At 38.8% G+C, this 19,556-nt stretch overlaps 1 protein-coding gene across 1 annotated transcript; it reads right to left on the minus strand.

The window, feature by feature from the left end:
* Positions 1-1,113: 1,113 nt before the first annotated feature.
* Positions 1,114-18,991, minus strand: ears2 (glutamyl-tRNA synthetase 2, mitochondrial). The gene is made up of 10 exons (XM_015360020.2): positions 18,615-18,991; positions 12,797-12,952; positions 12,498-12,687; positions 9,821-10,293; positions 9,128-9,236; positions 6,815-6,968; positions 4,536-4,666; positions 3,101-3,236; positions 1,652-1,736; positions 1,114-1,542 (listed from the first exon to the last, which is right to left on the minus strand). Exons 1-9 carry the CDS (start codon positions 18,889-18,891, stop codon positions 1,653-1,655), a joined length of 1,710 nt encoding a protein of 569 aa, XP_015215506.1. The 5' UTR covers positions 18,892-18,991; the 3' UTR covers positions 1,114-1,542; position 1,652.
* Positions 18,992-19,556: the final 565 nt, after the last annotated feature.

A 19,556-nucleotide genomic window follows, 5' to 3' on the forward strand; every position in this document is an offset into this window, starting at 1 on the left:
AGCATTTTTTTCATATAAAAAAAATCTTCGTTTGTTTGATGAAAGCTCTAATGGTTCTTCGCAATTTCTGTTGCTCGTAGGCATGAGGATGGATTTTTCACACCTGTGTTGTGATGATAATGTGTGCAACAGCAATTATTTTTTAAAAAGAAAACCGTTCCCTTGATGATCTTTAAAGTGTGTAAAAGACAATGATAAGACTATAAACGAGCCGCTTTCACACTGTTTTTGTCAGTTGTAAGTAGTGGGACAGGGTTTGAGTGTTAGACCACAGCGGGCATGTTTTTAAATTATGCAAATGACAACAAAAGACTCCAAAACTAACTAGGATTGCCCTAGCCACCCTCAGGATCTCCTAGTTCAGCTTCACTCATGGTCAGTCCAGGTCGGACAAATCAATGACAACATTAATCCAGTGGAACTCTTTTGAGTAAAACCGCACAATACAAACCAGAGGTCACAAGTGGAAACTGCTGTATGTGGAAGTGTATAAAAAACTAAGAATGTGAGGCACTTGTTTAACACAAAGGGTTTTGTAAGTGTGGAACAAGCTACCCAACCATATAGTTTAAGCCAAGACCCTGTCATCCTTCAAGAAAGGGCTGGATGAGACCCTTAGCTCAATAATGTACTACCAAATGAGCTAAATGGGCCAAATGGCTTCCTCTCATTTCTTAACCATTCTTAAGACTTTTAAAAGCAACTGCCTATGGTCATATTCACCATTAAAATTGTTTCCTTAGCAGACTATATCAAAAGATTAGTGTCAAATGCCTTAATTCAGGTATTTGTAAAATACAAAATTATTCTGTTATGCTTTTGTGTTCATTAAATATTTCATTCAAAATCTCAACAGCAAAAAACTTCAGGGCTCAGCCCCTTAATACATGCTGGGCATTAAGACTGCAGCTTATTTGCAGATATTATGGCTGCAAATTCACTGTCAAGCTGACCTTCTACTGAATGTAGGTTTACATGCTTGAGTATGACTGCTGTAACTGGTAAAACAGACTAATGGCACACAGTTTTTGAAATACACAGAACTCAACCGCATTCATGAGCACAATCATGTTTTTCTCTATAGTGATTTGTTAACAAACAACACAATCTGCATTTATTTTCCTTACAATTTTTATTTAAATACAGAAACTGGAGAATTTACATCTATTTACATCTTGTTATAATAAAAAATAAATTCAAAAGGAAATATTTGCAAAGCCTTATATACAGTATTAAACCAAAGGTGATGCTGTTAATCCATCCATCCATTTTCTAACTGAACTCATTCAGTTCATCTAACATGGCAGGGCACTTACAGATACACACATAAAGACTCTTCCCAGAAGCCAATTAACGGACCAGTATGTTTTTGGACTGTGGGAGGAAACCAATGCAAATACTAATAGATGATATAGTCAGATACAAACTAGATACATACAGCCAGCATCCTAGTCCAGGGTCCCAACGCTGTGAGGCAGCAAAGCTAACCACTGAGCCACCCATGAAGATGTTAATATAAATTCATTTTTGATGATACATACCCTGTATTATAAAAAAAAATATAGTACAAATTGATTTTTAATTCACACATTAATTTAATTTCAAAATGTCTACAGGATTTATTAAAAACTTCATAATACAAATCCCTTACATTAGGAGTTCAGTGCTCTCTGTAAACGGTGGCACACTTCTTTTGGTCCCAGAGAGACCATCATTTCAGCAACACTTGGTCCTTGCTACAAAAACATGGAACAAAGTATTGGAGAATTTACTCTCATTTTACAAGGAAAAATATATACACAGATATTTACTGTATCACCAATATGAAATAATACATTTCTTTAATCCAAGACACAAAAAACAACTTTGTTTTCAACTGCTGTAGAAATCAGTAAAGCAGTGATTTCTCTAATGACAATCAAGCTTTTCCGACAATCATAACGAAACGTTTCATGCACCAAAACCAGTTCACTTGTTAATTAAATGTTGCCATGCTAAAAAAAAACTTTCCAATATAAAATAAAGCACTTTAAGTTAAGCGAACTTTTACTCACACAGCCTGCTATGCACCAACACACTATAAAGCTACTGTATTGACTCAAAAATGAGCTACATATATACAGTGCCCTCCAGAATTATTGGCACCCTTGGTAAAGATGAGAAAAAAGACTATGAAAATATGTATTTTGTGTATCAGCTTGATGTTACACTGAAAATATGAGAGAAATTTAACCTTTCAGAGAGGTAAAATTATTCAAAGAAAAAAATCCTTATATACAATAAACAGGGTTTAAGTCAGGGGACTGGGATGGCCACTGCAAAAACCTGATTATGTGGTTAGTGAAGAATTTTTGTGTGGATTTGGTGGTGTGCTTTGGATCATTGTCCTGGTGGAAGATTCAACCATGACCCAGTCTTGGCCTCCTGGTAAAGGCAGCCAGATTTTCATCTAAAATCTCCTGATATTTGATGGAGACCATGATGTCATGTATCCTAACAAGATTCCCAGGGCCTTTGGAAGAAAAACAGTCCCACAACATCACAGATCCACCACCATACTTCGCATTGGGGATTAGGTTATTTTCTGCAAGACCTTGATTCTTTTTACACCAAACCCACCTCTGGTGTTTGTTGCCAAAAAGCTCTATTTTTGTCTCATCTGACCATAGAACCCAGTTCCAATCAAAGTTCCAGTGATGTTTAGCGAACTGCAGTCGCTTACGTTTGCGTTTTGACGACAGCGGAGGCCTTAAAAAAGGTATAATATGAATGGGAATATATGTCAATTAGATTTTATTCATAGAAATTTCTAGGGGTGCCAATAATTGTGACGTGTTTTTGAGAAAAATATTTATTTTTTCATGTTTTTTTTCTTTTAATAATTTTACCACATCTTTACCAAGGGTGCCAATAATTCTGGAGGGCACTGTATTTAGATTACGTTTAAATATAATATATACAATTTCTTTTTAGTATGTTGTTGATACCTTTTTAATAAATGGTTCACCAAGACCTACACTAAAGATCAATTAATTAATAGAAGCACCATACGGAGGGTCACCACGGGGAGATAATCAATAGAACATGCTTTTAAAATTACCTTTTGTCCACTAAGTGCTAGTCGGAGAAACTTCATCATAGCGCTATATTTAGTTTCCTTTGTCCTTTTTTGCAATGCCTTCAATTCCAAGTTAAGGTGTTCCGGGCTAAAGTCTGCAGTCTGGTTCTGAATTAATCTGCCACAAAGCACAATACAGGAAACGTCACTTAACAGGATAGAAATGCAATAATACAGTAGAACTTAAAATTAACTGTGTGATAAAAGACCATCATTTTAATTTCTTCACACATGTTAATTTGAATAGAAGCCAGAAAAAACAATTTCTTCATAATCCCTAAAAATACATTGATCTGAAAACATTTGAATACTGTTTATAAGCATTGTGTTGTTTTTTTTCCACACTTCCTATTATTTATGTAATGTTTCCATTTAAGTGACAAACGGTTCTTAAAAGGCCCAGTTCACCAGTTTATAATACAAAAGAAAGGAAAGTTCCTGGGACAAACCAATCAATACTTAATTGCCTAAAAGTGTACAAAATGACCAGCTAACTTTGTGGACTGGATTTCCTAATGCCCTGAGCAAACTGTTTCAGCTATTGACCTTATATTTTTGGATCCTAATGCTTCACTTAATAAAAATGTTATCTGTAGTGATGGAAGATTTCTAGAAATGGCACGACGTCACTGGAAGACCAAAATATCGCTCTGTCAGAAAGGAAAAGCAAGCAACAACTTTTAACCATCTCGTTCATTTTTTGTAATTTGCACCAGCAAATACACTCAGAATCATCAGAATCGATTTTGTAGTTAAATTCCAAATAACTTTCAATAAAGAAGTTAAAACCTTTTATCCTGGAGGATACAAATAGGCAAAGTTTTAACACTATGCATGTGATTTGTCATGACCCAATGGAAGCACGCCACACATTCACAATGAGGCCATATAACATTTTAATAATGACTGGCACTGTCAAACACTGACTGCTCCCTTCATACAACTGACCAATCTGAAAGAAGCCATTTGTTGAAAAAAGCCTAGATTACTGCATCAGGGTTTCATCTTGCTGCATGAGAATGCCAAGCCTGCCACTCCTCTGAATGTAAATGGCATTACAGATGGAAACTGTGGTGCCACCCACCTCACAGCCTGGATCTGATATTCACAAGTGAAGGCAAAGTCTTGGCTCCAGGAGCTTGTTAAGGATTTCTACCACGCTGGACTCAGTATGTTGGGGGTAATGGGACAAACACGTGGAAGCCATGTGGATCTCTATCATTGTTTTTGTACTGGCTATACATGTAGCATACTATGATGTGTGCATGAACACATTTCCACCTCGTTACTCTGATTATTAAAAAACTATTAAATAACTCAATAACAACTCTCATGCAATAGAATTATTGCAGGGTATAGCTCCGATTCCTGAAATTATAGCCTGTGCTCGGAATCTGCTTTCTCATTGTATACTTACTCCAGGATTAGTGTGATAATACTTTCAGCTTCCACAGAAATATCCTGTAACTGTTCTCGTGAAACACAGGGCCGCAGCCACAGGTAGGAGTATGAGGGAGACACCAGGTCTTGAATACAAGTTATGTGTCCCTGAAAAAAATATAGAACAAAAAATATTTAATTATATTTATTTCTGCATAAGAACATCACTGCTCAAACTATTCACAAAGGCCTCATAATACATATCACTCAGAACAAACACATCACACAGAACAGGCAAGCATTAGACTGGTTCAAAATCCTAAAACCATCTCACAGATTCTTTGGAGGAACAGAATGGCAATAAATTGTTTTATCACTCAAAAGTAGCTTCTGTCTAAATCTTATAAATGCGGAGCTCCTCCTAAACACATGAGGAGGTTTCTAAGTTATGACAAGTGTATTATTACTACTTATGTAAGATATGCTGTAGGTACTTTTATGGAGCCTTTAAAAAGATCATTTCTGAGGCCGTAATAGAAGCACAAATGAAAGTGCTTTGTTGCACAGACTTATGAAAATGAAGAGGTAACAGCAAAGATTGCAAATTGCTTCTCAGAGCATCCCTTCATCCATTTAAGAAAAACTTCTTTCAAACAATTAAAATGTACAGATTGCCCAATTTTCAACCAATGCAATATGTAGTGCAGAGTATATTAATATTAAAGTTTCATACATCTACTTAAACATTTTGATTTTTGTCAAAGTTGTCTTCAATTGTCTTTCCCTACAGAAGCAAAAGAAAACTAAAGGTCTGCAGTAAAGGTCTGCATGTTTGAGAAGCCAAAACAAACTGTAGAATACTTAAAGGGCATCAGTGTAACTTTTTTATAATGAAGAGGCAATGCTGCTTTTTATCGTCTATTGTTAACTGTCGCTAAAACTACAGGGCTGGAAATGGTTCAAGAGCTCAAGAGCCTTTGTATTCACAATCAAGAGTCTTGGTACCAGTTATAACTACTGTGAAACTGTACTTCATTTTGGACTGAAAAACTGAAAAAGCAAATTCAGTACTGCTAGTATTGAATAGAAGAACTAAACTTTCTTAATGCTGTGTCCACATTTATGTGCTGCACTTAATTACAAAAAAACAGAAGCTAGCCTGTCAATCTCATGCTCATGATCTCATGATCTGTTCCCACATAGTAAGAAAAAAAATCATGAATTATAAAAACTACCACAGTACGTTGGAATGTTGTCTAAAAGCTAACACCACCAAAACAACTACATATTGCAAAGTAACTCTAACTCTGTCAGCCTTATGCAAAAGGCCTACGTGTTGCTGACCACCTGACAAAAACTGCCCCCTGATTAATTTCAGTAGACCAAGATTCTTGCTTCATTTAACTTTTGTTGATGCCTCTAATTATTAGTCATTATCACTCTAAAGCCTATTTTAATAAACAACCAAAAGAAAAAATATTATTTATTTGCACACAATTTCTTCAATGCATTATCAAGCATCAGCCCACTAACTTGCACAAGAGCCTAAGGCCCATAAAACTTTAAATGAATCAAAGTTCTAAGGAATGGGATATATTTCAGATACGCTCATATTTAGTGAAAATAAGTCAATCACCTAAATACTGAAACAAAGTTCAATTTTCAAAGACTCACATGCCTGATCTGTTCTGTATTTGTATGACACGACCTACCATAATTTAATTCTCATCTTAGTCTGTTATCATTTGTGTCCTGGTAATTGCCAGAAACATCCCATGACTTTGTAAATTAAATCCAGAAGAGTTCCAGAGAAGTTTTTCATTGTTATGAGGAATTCCCCAACAGCAGGGTACATTCTAAACCACTCTGTCACATTTGTAATCTTTTATCAGAAAAGAAACAAAAATCTTTCACACCACTTTCCAGAATTCAAAACTGTTTAACCGAATAATCTAAAAATATTAAAGCAATACTTAATAATATATTATAACAACATATTAAAGCAAATAAAGGTTGTAAAAGGCTGTGCTGGAACTTTTCAGTATAAAATCACCATTTCCCTTTTGTCATACACAGCCACTGAACCATGCGACACAGCCCCCAGGCTTAATTTCTGCAAAATGCAATTTCTCTGTTGCAGGCTTGTCCCTTCCAGGCATCTTTCTTTCCTTTGTATATCTTGACCCAGAGCTTTTTTTACTGTGATCGAAGACCTGAAGGAATCCTCTGTTTAATTTTTTCAGAGTTTATATTTAAAAAAGTATAATTACAGTATGATTAAACACTAAAGACAACACGACAGATTTAAAAAAAAACCTTTCGCAACTGAAGAATGCGCTCAATGTATTCACTATCCAAAACATCCTTATCATGTATCTGCTCGCCATATGCCTGCATTAAGTAACTCTGTAGATCTTTAACAAGCTTGTGTTGCTTGTCATCATCACTGATTCTCTGGAACAGATGAATCCTGCAGAGAAAAAGGGAGAAATTTGTGGTTAAAATCAATTGTGAATGACCTAAATTATGAGGTATGTATTCTTTTCTCTAATGTGATACTGTATCAAAGTGATCAGGAGTCATGTATTACAAATTTCATTTATACAGTATCACGCAAATGCCATAGACATTTTGCATTGATCTGATCTTTTCACTGTTTGTCCTTCATGCAGAAATAATTATCTGGTGATATAATGCAATTGTAGCCATTCAGTTTTAAGATAATTCTGATAGATCTATAATTTCTTTAGTACTAAGAATAACCTTTCATCTTTATGTATGTGTAGAAATAACTGACATTAATGATGGGTAACAAGAAATGTAGTGTCAGTTAGATCGGATTGGTTAATGTGATGGTTTAGCTTAAATAGGCTAAACACTTTATACAGGCTGCATGTGAATAGCTTACATTGAATTGTGATCAGAATTTTGAAGATTCTGTTAAATGTTCATTTACACACTACTGTGCAAAACTCATAGACATTCTACACTGATCTAATCTTCTCTCTCACTGTGTTGACTGTAATCTTTGATTAAATCAAGACTTCTAACTGACAAGCTTGGTTTTTTTTTATCCAAAAGTAAGATGTATTAATAACTGTCAAAGTATTTACACAAGTAGAAAATACTAGTGGAGACTTTTAGTAAACTGTTGATGGTCATGACACATAATGCCACCTATACTGTTATTCCTGACAATGTCAATTTCAAAGACTTCAGCAGAATGATGAAACAATCTCAGATACTTCTGGTAGTCCTCTATGAACACGAACAAGGTTTTAAAAGACCCTATATAAAACTTTTTTTGTTAAAAAGTGAATTAACTAATCCAAACGGTACACAAAAAGTGCAAGATAGCTAATTTAAATTTTAAGTCTCTGTAAAATGCATTATTAGTATTGAAAAACCAGAATACTAAATAAAATGTAGACAGTACTGTATGTACCTAAAACAAAGAACTCATGGTCAGATGGCACCTTGTTTTAAATTAATGTTATTCCTCTCGCCAGAGGGCTTGAGAGACTGAGGCAGCAGTGTGGTCACACTTTTTTCCATCAAAAGCAGAAAGTAAGTTCTGATTCTTCTTTAAGTATCTATCACTGTTGAAATTAGCAATGCATTCACAGCAATTCTCTTTTATAAACCATCCACACTGAAAATTAAATGGCGAAGTGTCTACTTTTAATAGCAGTAAAATATACTTGTCTAAATCCAATGATACCTGGATTGACACCTGAAGAAGGATCCACGGCCGAAACGTTGTGTTCTCTTTCTTCTTTTTTTTCAGCATGGAATAAACATATTACTTGTTCCTTTAAATCCAATGATGCTACTCAACATTGCCGTCTACTTATCTCCTTGTTAATTACATGAGCATGGTTATCAATTCACTTTTGGTTGAAGTTTGTACAGATTCTGCTGATGTAGATCAAGTAGGTAGCTGCATCAGCATACGTAGGCTGCAAAGGAGCAAGTAAAGGTTTATTCCATGCTGAAAAGAAAAAAAAAAACACTGGTGTATTTGACACATACATTTGTGAAATACACTTGAAGAATGTTCCACAGCCAAAACAATGTTTCTTTTCTTCTCTTTTCAGCATGGAATAAAACTTTACAGATTCTGCTCATGCTGTCAATTTTTCTCACTAAATTTTAAATGAAAACATTAATAACATAAGCTCCTATTTGTACTCATCCCCTTTTTTAACCAAAATTGCTATCTATAGTTTGATTTGAATGCTCTTAAAAAAGAAAGACCTACGGTGGAACAGGAATGGAGGAACACTGGGCTATATTTGAATGTGCGCGCCAAATATACTGCAACCAACTGCTCTTTTCTCACCACTTTCCCAGATTTACAAGATCCACCCAATCATTGAATTTTGCTGTGGTATTGGGCCCTGTGCAATCTCAGTAAGGGCCTGTTTGGCACAAGGAGAAAAGTAAACATATAATAACGGAGCCCTGTGCTTGACTCCAGCCAATGTTTGTTGCCCCTTTCATATGTACAGTACATTTATAAACAATGTTATTGCATAGAAAGAATTTAACTGATACAATCAGTGTACATTTCTAAAGCAGAGAACTAAAGGAACTGAAAACTAGTAGCTTCCTCATCAATCCACACACCTATTAAATTCGGGAAGTTTCTCCAGATCCAGCAAAGCAGAATGGGTTGTTAGTTTTGTAGCATCAAATTCAGCAATCATTTCATCCAATGTTCTCCCCAGCCGATTTTCTGTAAAATCAGTAATAAGATGGATAAAAAAACTAAAAACTAAAGAAACTGCAAAGCTCTTTTAAGAAACTGTTTTGCTTTTCTAAAAGTATTACTACACCGCCTAGTGGCCAACCTGTAAGATGCAATTGGCTTCATTTTTAAGTTCAAAATTATACATTCTCCACTCCATTCCATACCATGTTACTTGCCACATATATATATAGTTATTAATATAACTAAATGTAATAATAATTGTATAACTGATTATGAATACTTACAATGCTTATAGATTGCATTCTATAAAAAGAAAAGCAGTTGAAAGGTGGCACGTTTCTTAATCTAACATATTTCTTGCTACAAATTCTGCATGAATTAAAAATGCAAAGTTGCGCAACTGAGAACTAAACCTTCTTCTCAAATCTGATTTTTTGTTGAATGTTTTTACTGCAGATTCTCAAGTAATAAAAATAATATATTCTACATCCAATGAAGAATAACATTTCACTACAGGCTAACTAGCATACCAAGGGTCACACTGTATAAAACTATGTGTCTTTCCTTTGTACAGATTACAGATCATAGAGAAAACAAAATGGACGTACGCACAAATCCCGATCCACAATTGGTGATCATGTCAAGCAGAGCCTCAGGTAAATACCCTAACTTGGCAAAATGCTCTATAAAGATATCGCCCTGCCGCTTGGAGAGCTTGCTACCATCTTTGTTCAGCAGCAGAGGCAGGTGTGCAAAAGAAGGTGGCTCCCAGTTAAAAGCCTTGTAGAGCAGCAGATGTTTGGATGTGGAGATGAGCCACTCTGTCCCTCTCAGAATGTGGGTGATCATCATGTGATGGTCGTCCACTACATTGGCCAAATGGTAGGTGGGGAAGCCATCCGTTTTCAGGATCACCGGATCCCCCTCCACGGCTGCTACCTCATGCCTATTCCACCCAAACACCATGTCCTGGAAGGGCTCCACTCCCTCCTGCAGGCGGAACCTGATCACGTGAGGCTGCTTCTGCATAAGCTTTTCCTTTACCTGATCCGGATCCAGGTGTCTGCACCTGTTATCATACCTAAAACAAATACAAGCTGTTACACGAGGCCTCCAATTATGCAGTCATTCCCAGCAGACCCACATGGATGCTACTAATATCCCATTCAGAATGTCCTGCTCTGATGTGCTCCTGTGCAAGGCAGTAGTACACACCCAGGCCTCATAGCTTCGCATCCCTGAGACCTAAAGAAACTCTTGGTCAATTTAAGGAATGCAATTCTTATGTTTTTGTTGATTTAAGGAGACTGATAAAACCTACTGTACTGTATTGCTTTCACAGCATCTGATATGCAATAAGCTACACTTACTTCTGTTTTGCTTCAGTTAAGTCAATGTAGCTTTGTACCATTTGATTAAATTAAAAAGATGTTGCTGGTGTCAGCTGTTCCAGCAAAAAACTGCACTTCAACTACCTATGCATGTTTGTATTGCGGATTTCTTCTTAAATAATATGCAGCGTCATTAATATAAATTCTTGTATATGAAGGGGGAAAATATATATTGACATCCATTTCAAATTGCAGAAATTGCAAATAAAACTGAAAACGAAATGCCCTTATGGGGGGTTATAAACTTTGTTCCCCATTTGTCTGCATTCATGAAAAATAAAAGGTCCAGTTACCATTTCCCAATTAAAGTATACAGTAGTTGTGGTATTTAGTAAGGAGATATCATACATATGTATACACATATAAGCAACATATGACAGACAAGAAAAATAGTGTCATATGGTGAGGGACTGTCTAAGAAGTGTTCACAGGTGCTTATTCTTACTGTGCAGCACCCAAATGTCAAAGGTAAATCACTCCAAACTGGTGGATTAAGGTGATCAGAGGCCCCTAGGCTACACATTGTGTAGACCCCCCTACCCATCGAATTACCAGAAAAAAGCGAGAGAAAATACTGTAATAATTCAGTGACGCGCTCAGAGTAAGAGCCTGCTACTGCCAATTCAAACGGAATATGATGTGGCACACACACTACTATAGCTTCTAATGTAGGTACAGCAATGCAACCAATAAATCGGATTCACAGCCAATCTACAAGCTGGCTTGTCATCATTATCGACGTTGTTGTGGTGTGCACCCAGCCTAGAGCTAGCTGCAGCTAACCTATCACCTATGGTTGTTGTAGCACTAGCTGCAATGTTAGCCATAGACCCAGGGTTGGGGTCTGGCTCAGGCTCACTGGATGACAATCAAGCAGACTTGAAATAATCAGTTAATTTGGGGATTTTTTTAAGATAAAGTAAGACAAGATCACTTTATTAGCCCTATACAATTTCTTGCATTAGGAATTAGTCTTTTCGTATACTCCAGCTTGCTTTCCAAGAGACACAGACGGGGAGAGAAGCTTGGAGTCAGAGCGCAGGGTCAGCCATTGTACAGCGCCCCTAGAGCAGTTGGGGGTTAAGAGCCTTGCTCAGGAGTATGGAGTCCAACGGAGTAGGATTCCTCTGCGGCTGCGGGATTTGAACCAGCAACCTTCCAGCCACCAGCGCAGATCGTTAGCCACAGTGCCGCCCCTACGATCTTAAGTAGATCTTGCTTACGCTGCTCTTTTCACTGCCGTGCTTTTTGTTTTTGCGCCCCACTATTATATTGTAATGAATACGGACGTCATACAGTTTGAACGAGCCGGTTGCTGCGTGACGGCACTGCCCTCTACCCCACTGCACATAACAGGGATGTTGGCCGCCTGGGCTGACGAAGGTCTTACCTCAGCTGGCAATACCCCTGCTGAGCAACAGCAGAGACCCTGGTTCGAGCCCATGCAGTGAGGGGCGAACTGAGGCAGGAGCGGCGAGGGCACATGCCATAGAACCTGAACTCACTAGAATATCTTCTATCACACATGTTGATGCTAGCCACCGTAAACTTGTACCAGAGATGACACACTGAGTGATACAACAGTGATATAAAATCTGCAAAAATAAATTTGAACTACAAGCCCATTGCATCTAACCAATCATCAATCCACAAATTATTCACAAAAGTTTTTATGGACCAATGGGGGCGCAGAGGTCCATTACAAAAATAATGATAACAATAATTCTGGCCAATCAGGACCCCTGTTCAATCTTGGCCCTAGGCTACAGCCTATGACAGCCTGTTCGTTAATCTACTCCAGCCAACCTGCAAAGATAGAAAATAGAAAATAGAAAAAATAACTGCTGACTCCTCAAGTTTAAAAAAAAAAAACTGATCTGTTTCCACCACTTACCGTGGGGTCTGTCTGTTCCTGATGGCCTCCTTTTTCAACAGCTCCAACCGCTGAGGGCTGCAGAAGCAGTAATAGGCGGCTCCTTTTGCCACTAAGGCCTGTGCAGCCTCCTGATAGAGCTCCAGCCTCTGGGACTGCTGGTAAGGTCCGAATGGGCCTCCCTTATGTGGACTCTCATCAGGTGGTATCCCTGCCCAACACAGGACACACATGCTACTGCGTGGAACATCTAGGGGTAAAAGAGGGCTTTGACTAAACAGCACAACTGCAGCGTGTCTGTAATGCCAGACATGCATTACCTGCCCACTCCAGCATGTCCTCGATCCTGTCCGCTGCCTCAGGGACCAGTCTGCTTTGATCTGTGTCTTCCAGTCTCAGCACAAACCTGCCCCCGTGCTTTTTAGCAAAGATGTAATTATAGAGAGCAGTGCGCAATCCTCCCAGGTGTAGGAAACCTGCAGCAGAAATTAAAGCTGATTGCGTCTGCATATGTCACACATAACCATAGCATGGTCTTAATTCTGTTTGCGTTTTCCATATGATGTAAGTATGCATATAACGGAACAATACGTACCACACTGCAGAGTGCAATTAAAATGAATGTAAGCAGCTTTATTTAAAGCATTTCACATACTCCAAAGTAATTAGTGGATTATAAACAGGAATAAAACACATAAACGAGGCTGAAGTTGGTTTCTTATTCGTATTTTTTTCATTCCACCTTATGTGTTATGTCGCCTTTCGCCTGTAAATGGTTCTCTTCGGTCAGTACTAATCCGGATGGAATACTGTAGACATCCTCAGTGAAAGGGAATATCCAAATAAATGGTGACAGTCCAAATTGTATTTTTGTATGGAATATATTGAAGAAAATCGCAAACCAATTTTAAAAACTCACAATAACACAAACTTACACTGGGAAAAGGTGATTGCACTTTCTGCTAATTACTATGGGCCCTCCCCAGATTATATAAACATCTCACAATTCAAAAACCGAGGTGTGGTGGATGCTGCACATTGGTGGTGGTGGAGGGGAGTCCCCATTACCTGTAAAGCGCTTTGAGTGGAGTGTCCAGAAAAAGCGCTATATAAGTGTAAGCAATTATTATTATTATTATTATTATTAATTAAAATATGACCCTCTGAACATGGCATGTGAGAAGACATTGGAAACGGTGATTGCACTTTCTGTTTATTTGCTATGGCCCTCCCTCCTGATTATAAAAACGTCTCAAAATTCTGACACTGAGGTGTGAGACACAATGTAACAGACTATGAAAATCATGAAGTGCAAGAAAATTGACTGTACCATTTTTTAAATATGACCATGTGAACATGGCATGTGAGGATTTATAGTCAACAAAATAGCACACCTTTTGCTGATTTGCTTTGTCCCTCCTTTCTCATTACCAAAACATGTTAATATTCCAACACTAAGGTAAGAGAGACAAAATCACTCATTATGTAAATTTGTAATTACAACATGACATGTTAAAGTATATAGAAAACTTAGATCAGGACAGGCTGATTGCAATTTGTCATTATCTTACTATCTGAATGAAAAATATTTTTTCAGTGATTATGACACTTCGGTATGACATTAAATATGCTTCAATGCCAGAATAAATAATCATGGAAAAAATGGCCACAGTGGACATTCATAGTTGTGTATATAGCAAAGAGGCAGCTTGTGACGTTTTACACACAGTTACAGCTGGACTACAAACGCAACACCCTAGCACTTTCATGGCTATCTCAGGGGACTTTAATCACATTTCTCTTTCTACTACCCTGCCTACTTTCCACTAGTTTGTTAACTGCTCTAATAGGTAAAATAAGACACTTGACTTACTGTATGCCAATGTTAAGGAAGCCTGTAGCTCTACTGCCCTTCCCCACTTTGGCAGATCAGATCACAACCTTGTCCTGCTTACACCACTATACAACCCCATTGTCCTTTGCCAACCTGTGACCATGGGGACTGTGAGGACCTGGTCTCAGGAGGCTATGGAGGATCTACGTGGTGGTCTGGATTCTACAAACTGGGATGTGCTGTGTGACCCGCACAGGGACAACAATGACAGCATGCTGGAGTGTGTTACTGACTACATCAACTTCATCTAACACCGCTCCTGTCAAAGAAGTACATTGCTGTCTCCAGTAATAAACCCTGGATCGCCAGCGACCTGAAGGCTCTTCTGAATGACAAGAAGAGAGCCTTTAGGAGGGGAGACAGGCAGAAGGTTAAGCATGTACAAAGGGAACTAAAGCAGAAGTTAAGAGTAGGGACCTCCTACAGGAGGAAGGTAGAGGACAAGCTGCAAATGAATAGGATGATGGACGTATGGAGCGGTCTGAGAGAGATCACTGGCTTGAAGCAGACGTGGGGACTAATAGCGGGGAACCTAGAAATGGCCAATAAACTGAACTATTTCTTTAATAGGTTTGATGCAGGGCCCTTTGCGGCTCACCATTCATTCCCCGACAGCCACTAACCCCCGAAGCCCTCGTAGTTGCGATTGCCCTACACCTCCTCTATTCCCCCACAACCATGGCCACCTACAGCGTAACCCCCAGCCAGCCAGCCCCCATAACCAGCCCCCACAGCTGCCTGTCTCCAACACCACCTCCATTAGCACCAGCACTGCTATGAGCACCATCCCTCAGGCCATGCTAACCATCACAGTTGAACAGGTGAAGAGGCAGCTGAAGAGGGAGGTGGAAAAGCTCTAGAACCAAACGGCATCTGTCCCAGAGTCTTAAGGGCTTGTGCTGAGTTGAGTGGAGTTCTCCATGACCATGGAGAGGCTGGTCTTGGCCCACCTGAGACCCCTGGTTAGTTCATCCCTGGACCCCTTGCAGTTCACCTACCGGCCCCATGTTGGTGTGGATGATGCAATCATTTACATGCTACAAAGGACCTACTCCCACCTGGACAGAGCTGACAGCACTGTGAGGATCTTTTGTTTTATTTCTCCAGTGCCTTCAACACTATACAGTCAGTACTGCTAGGAATGAAACTGGAAGAGATGCAAGTGGGTACCTTCATGATCTCTTGGATTACTGACGGGCAGACCACAGTTTGTGAGACTTCAGAACTATGTGTCTGAACAGGTGGTGAGTAATACAGGGGTTTCTCAGGGGATGGTCCTTTCTCCATTCGTCTTCACCCTCTATACTTCCAACTTTAAGTAAAACTCGAAGTCATTCCACCTGCAGAAGTTCTCAGGACTCTGCAATTGTGGGATGTATTGAAGGTGGGCTGGAGACGGACTGCAGAGGAGTGGAATAGCTTTCTGGAGTGGTGTGGGGAGAACGACCTGCAGATCCTGGTGGCTAAGACCAAGGTGTTGGTGGTTGACTTCAGGTGGACGAAAGCCCAACCTACTCCTGTCTGTATACATGGGAGCGCCGTGGAGATGGTTAACTCGTACAAATACCTGGGTATCCACATTGATGACAGACTGGAATGGACCAACAATACAACCCAACCACGTTATGTCTGGGCAGGGGCAACACTGACCTGTTGTGCTTTGTTTTACTGTTCTGTCTACATCTGGTTAATAGAAGTGCAATACATGGAAGTGGAAAGGCAATTTATTTATTATTCACAACTTTGCAATAGTTGCAGTAGTTACCTAGTCTGTGCAATATGCTTGAGAGTGTGTGAGATCAATACCGTGTATTACATCTTCCTGGTGTTCGGTATATTCATACTTTATTTTGTTTGTGCTTACACCCGAAGAAGGCTCCACAGCCGAAACGTTGCGTTTCCTTTCATCTCTTTTCAGTATGGAATAAATCTTTACTTGTTCCTTTGCAGCCTACGCATGCTGACGCAGCTACCCACCTGATATAAAAGATACCTATAATCACAACTATGAATGTCAACTGTGGGAATTTTTTCCATGATTATTTATTCTGGCATTGAAGCATATTTATGTCATACTGAAGTGTCATAATCACTGAGAAAATACATTTTTCATTCATAAAGTAAGACAATGACAAATCACTATGAACTGCAGTAAGCCTGTCCTGATCTAGGTTTTCTATATACTTTAACATGTGTCCAGAATGTCACAATGCAGAAATGCAACAGTGAAGTGTTGTAAATACAAATGTACATGATGAGTGATTTTGTCTCTCGTACCTTATTGTCGGAATATTAACATGTTTTGGTAATGTGAAAGGAGGGACAAAGCAAATCAGCAAAAGGTGCGCTATTTTGTTGACTATAAATCCTCACATGCCATGTCCATAGGGTCATATTAAAAAATGGTACAGTAAATTTTCTTGTACTTCATGATTTTCATAGTCTGTTACATAGTAAGAATTTTGAGACGTCTTTAAAATCAGGAGGGAGGGCCATAGCAATACAGCAAAAATTGCAATCACCATTTGCCAATGTCTTTTCACCAGCTGTGTTCAGAGGGTCGTATTTAAAAAACAGTACAGTAAGTTTTCTTGTACTTCAGGATTTTAAGAGTCATTTTTTATAATCAGGAGGGAGGGCCATAGCAAATAAGCAGAAAGTGCAATCACCATTTGAAAATGTATTCTCTCATGCCACGTTCAGAGGGTTTAGTGTGTCACATTGTCTCTCACACCTCGGCATCAGAATTATGAGAGGATTTTATAATCAGGAGGGAGGGCCATAGCAATCATCAGAAAGTGCAAACAACTTTTCCCAATGCATTCTCTCATACCATGTTCAGGGGGTCATATTTAAAAAATGGTACAGTAAAAATTCCCATAGTGAAGAATTTTGAGAGTCTGTTATATTGTCTCTCACACCTCAGTGTCAGAACTGTGAGACGATTTTATAATCAGGAAGGAGGGCCATTGCAATACAGCAGAAAGTGCAATCAGCTTTTCCCAATGCATTCTCACTTGCCATGTTCAGAGGGTCATATTTAAAAACAAATGGTACAGTAAAATTATCTTTGGTTCAGGATTTTGATAGTCTGTTACATTGTCTCTCATATCTCAGTATCAGAATTTTGAGACGTTTTTATAACCAGGAGGTAGGTTCATAGCAATAAGCAGAAAGTGCGGTCACCCTTTGCTCATCCTCGGTTAATCATATATTCTCATATGCCATGTTCTAAATGTCCCATTTAATACATCTATATTAAAATGTCATGTAAAATGCAAGATTTTGAGAATTTTAATGATCAGAAGGCAAGGTCGTGGTAAATATGCAGAAAGTATCAGTAAATTCACGTTTTGCCTTTGTCTTATTTATCCGTTGTCTAACTTGCCAGTTTGTGTTATTGGGAGTTTTGAAAAATTGGTTTTCAATGATCCACGATTTCAACAAAAATGCAAACTTGACAATCACAATTTACCAGCAGCCATATCACCCTGCAACTCACAACTGGCAACCCACTGAAGCTAAGCAGGTGTGAGCCTGGTCAGTACCTGGATAGGAGACCTCCTGGGAAAAACTAAGGTTGCTGCTGGAAGAGGTGTTAGTGGGGCCAGCAGGGGGCGCTCACCCTGAGGTCAGTGTGGGTCCTAATGCCCCAGTATAGTGACGGGGACACTATATTGTAAACAAGTGCTGTCCTTTGGATGAGACGTAAAACCGAGGTCCTGAGTCTCCGTGGTCATTAAAAATCCCAGGGCGTTTCTCGAAAAGAGTAGGGATGTAACCCTGGCGTCCTGGCCAAATTTCCCATTGGCCCTTACCAATCATGGCCTCCTAATAATCCCCATCTATGAATTGGCTTCATTACTCTGCCCTCCTCTCCACTGATGTGTAATGAGCGTTCTGGCGCACTATGGTTTATATTCCCCTTTCCTGAGGATATGTAGAGAAATCCATCCGGATTAGTACATTTAAAAAAAGACTGTAAAGAACCATCTACAGGCGAAAATGATATAACATCACAGTAACGTACAGGAACGAAAAACGCTAATAAGATTAGCCAACTTCAGCTTCGTAACATATAATACGTATTTTGTTGTTCTTGTTGCAAAATTCTCGTACCGTGGTTTCAGAAAAAATAATAAAAACACTGAACAACATCGGGGCAAATGTTATTACAATAATTTGACCTTGGATCTACACATTTTTGGAATTAACAATACAGCGTCACACATCCACTCGTTTACCTGTAGGACTTGGCGCAAACCGCACCCTCACGTCCCTGCTGTTGGTAGACAAAGACCTCGCGTAACCTCCAGCAGACCCTGCACTGTCGATTGCATCGCCTGCTTCACGCCGGGTTGAAGAGGCCTCGGATCCCAATCTTCTTCGGTGTTCTTTTGTCGTCCATATACCCTTCCCAGACCTCGCGCAAGTGCATAAATTGCAGCGTTTTAAAACTGAATAATAGCAAAGTGAACTGCAAAAACGCGTAATGTGTAAAAAAATGCTATATGGTAACATACTGTATTATCAATGTATTGCTGGCACACTCCTCCATGTGTTCAAGAAAATGTTGCATAAAGGTTGGTGAAGCTGTTGGAAGTTAATGGGTCCTGATGCTGTCAATCACAAATACTACCCGCCTCTTAAAGGTAACGTCACGGTAAAAGCGCATGTTAACACCACATCGTTCAGTAATATAATTTCATTCAACCTAGATTCAACACATCAAAACTAAATTAACATCTAGATTACAGAGTACAAAATACAGTTTGTAGAATCAAACATATATACCCTAATCCATTGGAGGGTATTTTCATTTAAAGATTTAACATTTTATAGCCAGTAGCTGAAAAAGTTTGGGCAGGCCTGGTTAAATTGCATATTTCACTGAATCACTGAAGTGAAAAGATGTTAACACAACCTCTGATGGATACAAACTTAAACATGACACATTTCTGCACATTTTAATGCTCAATTTAACAGATTCTGTGAAATATGCAATTTATAATAATAATAATAATTGCTTACACTTATATAGCGCTTTTCTGGAAACTCCACTCAAAGCACTTTACAGGTAATGGGTACTCCCCTCCACCACCACCAATGTGCAGCATCCACCTGGATGATGCGACGGCAGCCATAGTGCGCCAAAACGCTCACCACACATCAGTTACATCACACAT

The sequence above is a fragment of the Lepisosteus oculatus genome, chromosome 19 (assembly GCF_040954835.1).
Source record: "Lepisosteus oculatus isolate fLepOcu1 chromosome 19, fLepOcu1.hap2, whole genome shotgun sequence".
Taxonomy (NCBI): domain Eukaryota; kingdom Metazoa; phylum Chordata; class Actinopteri; order Semionotiformes; family Lepisosteidae; genus Lepisosteus; species Lepisosteus oculatus.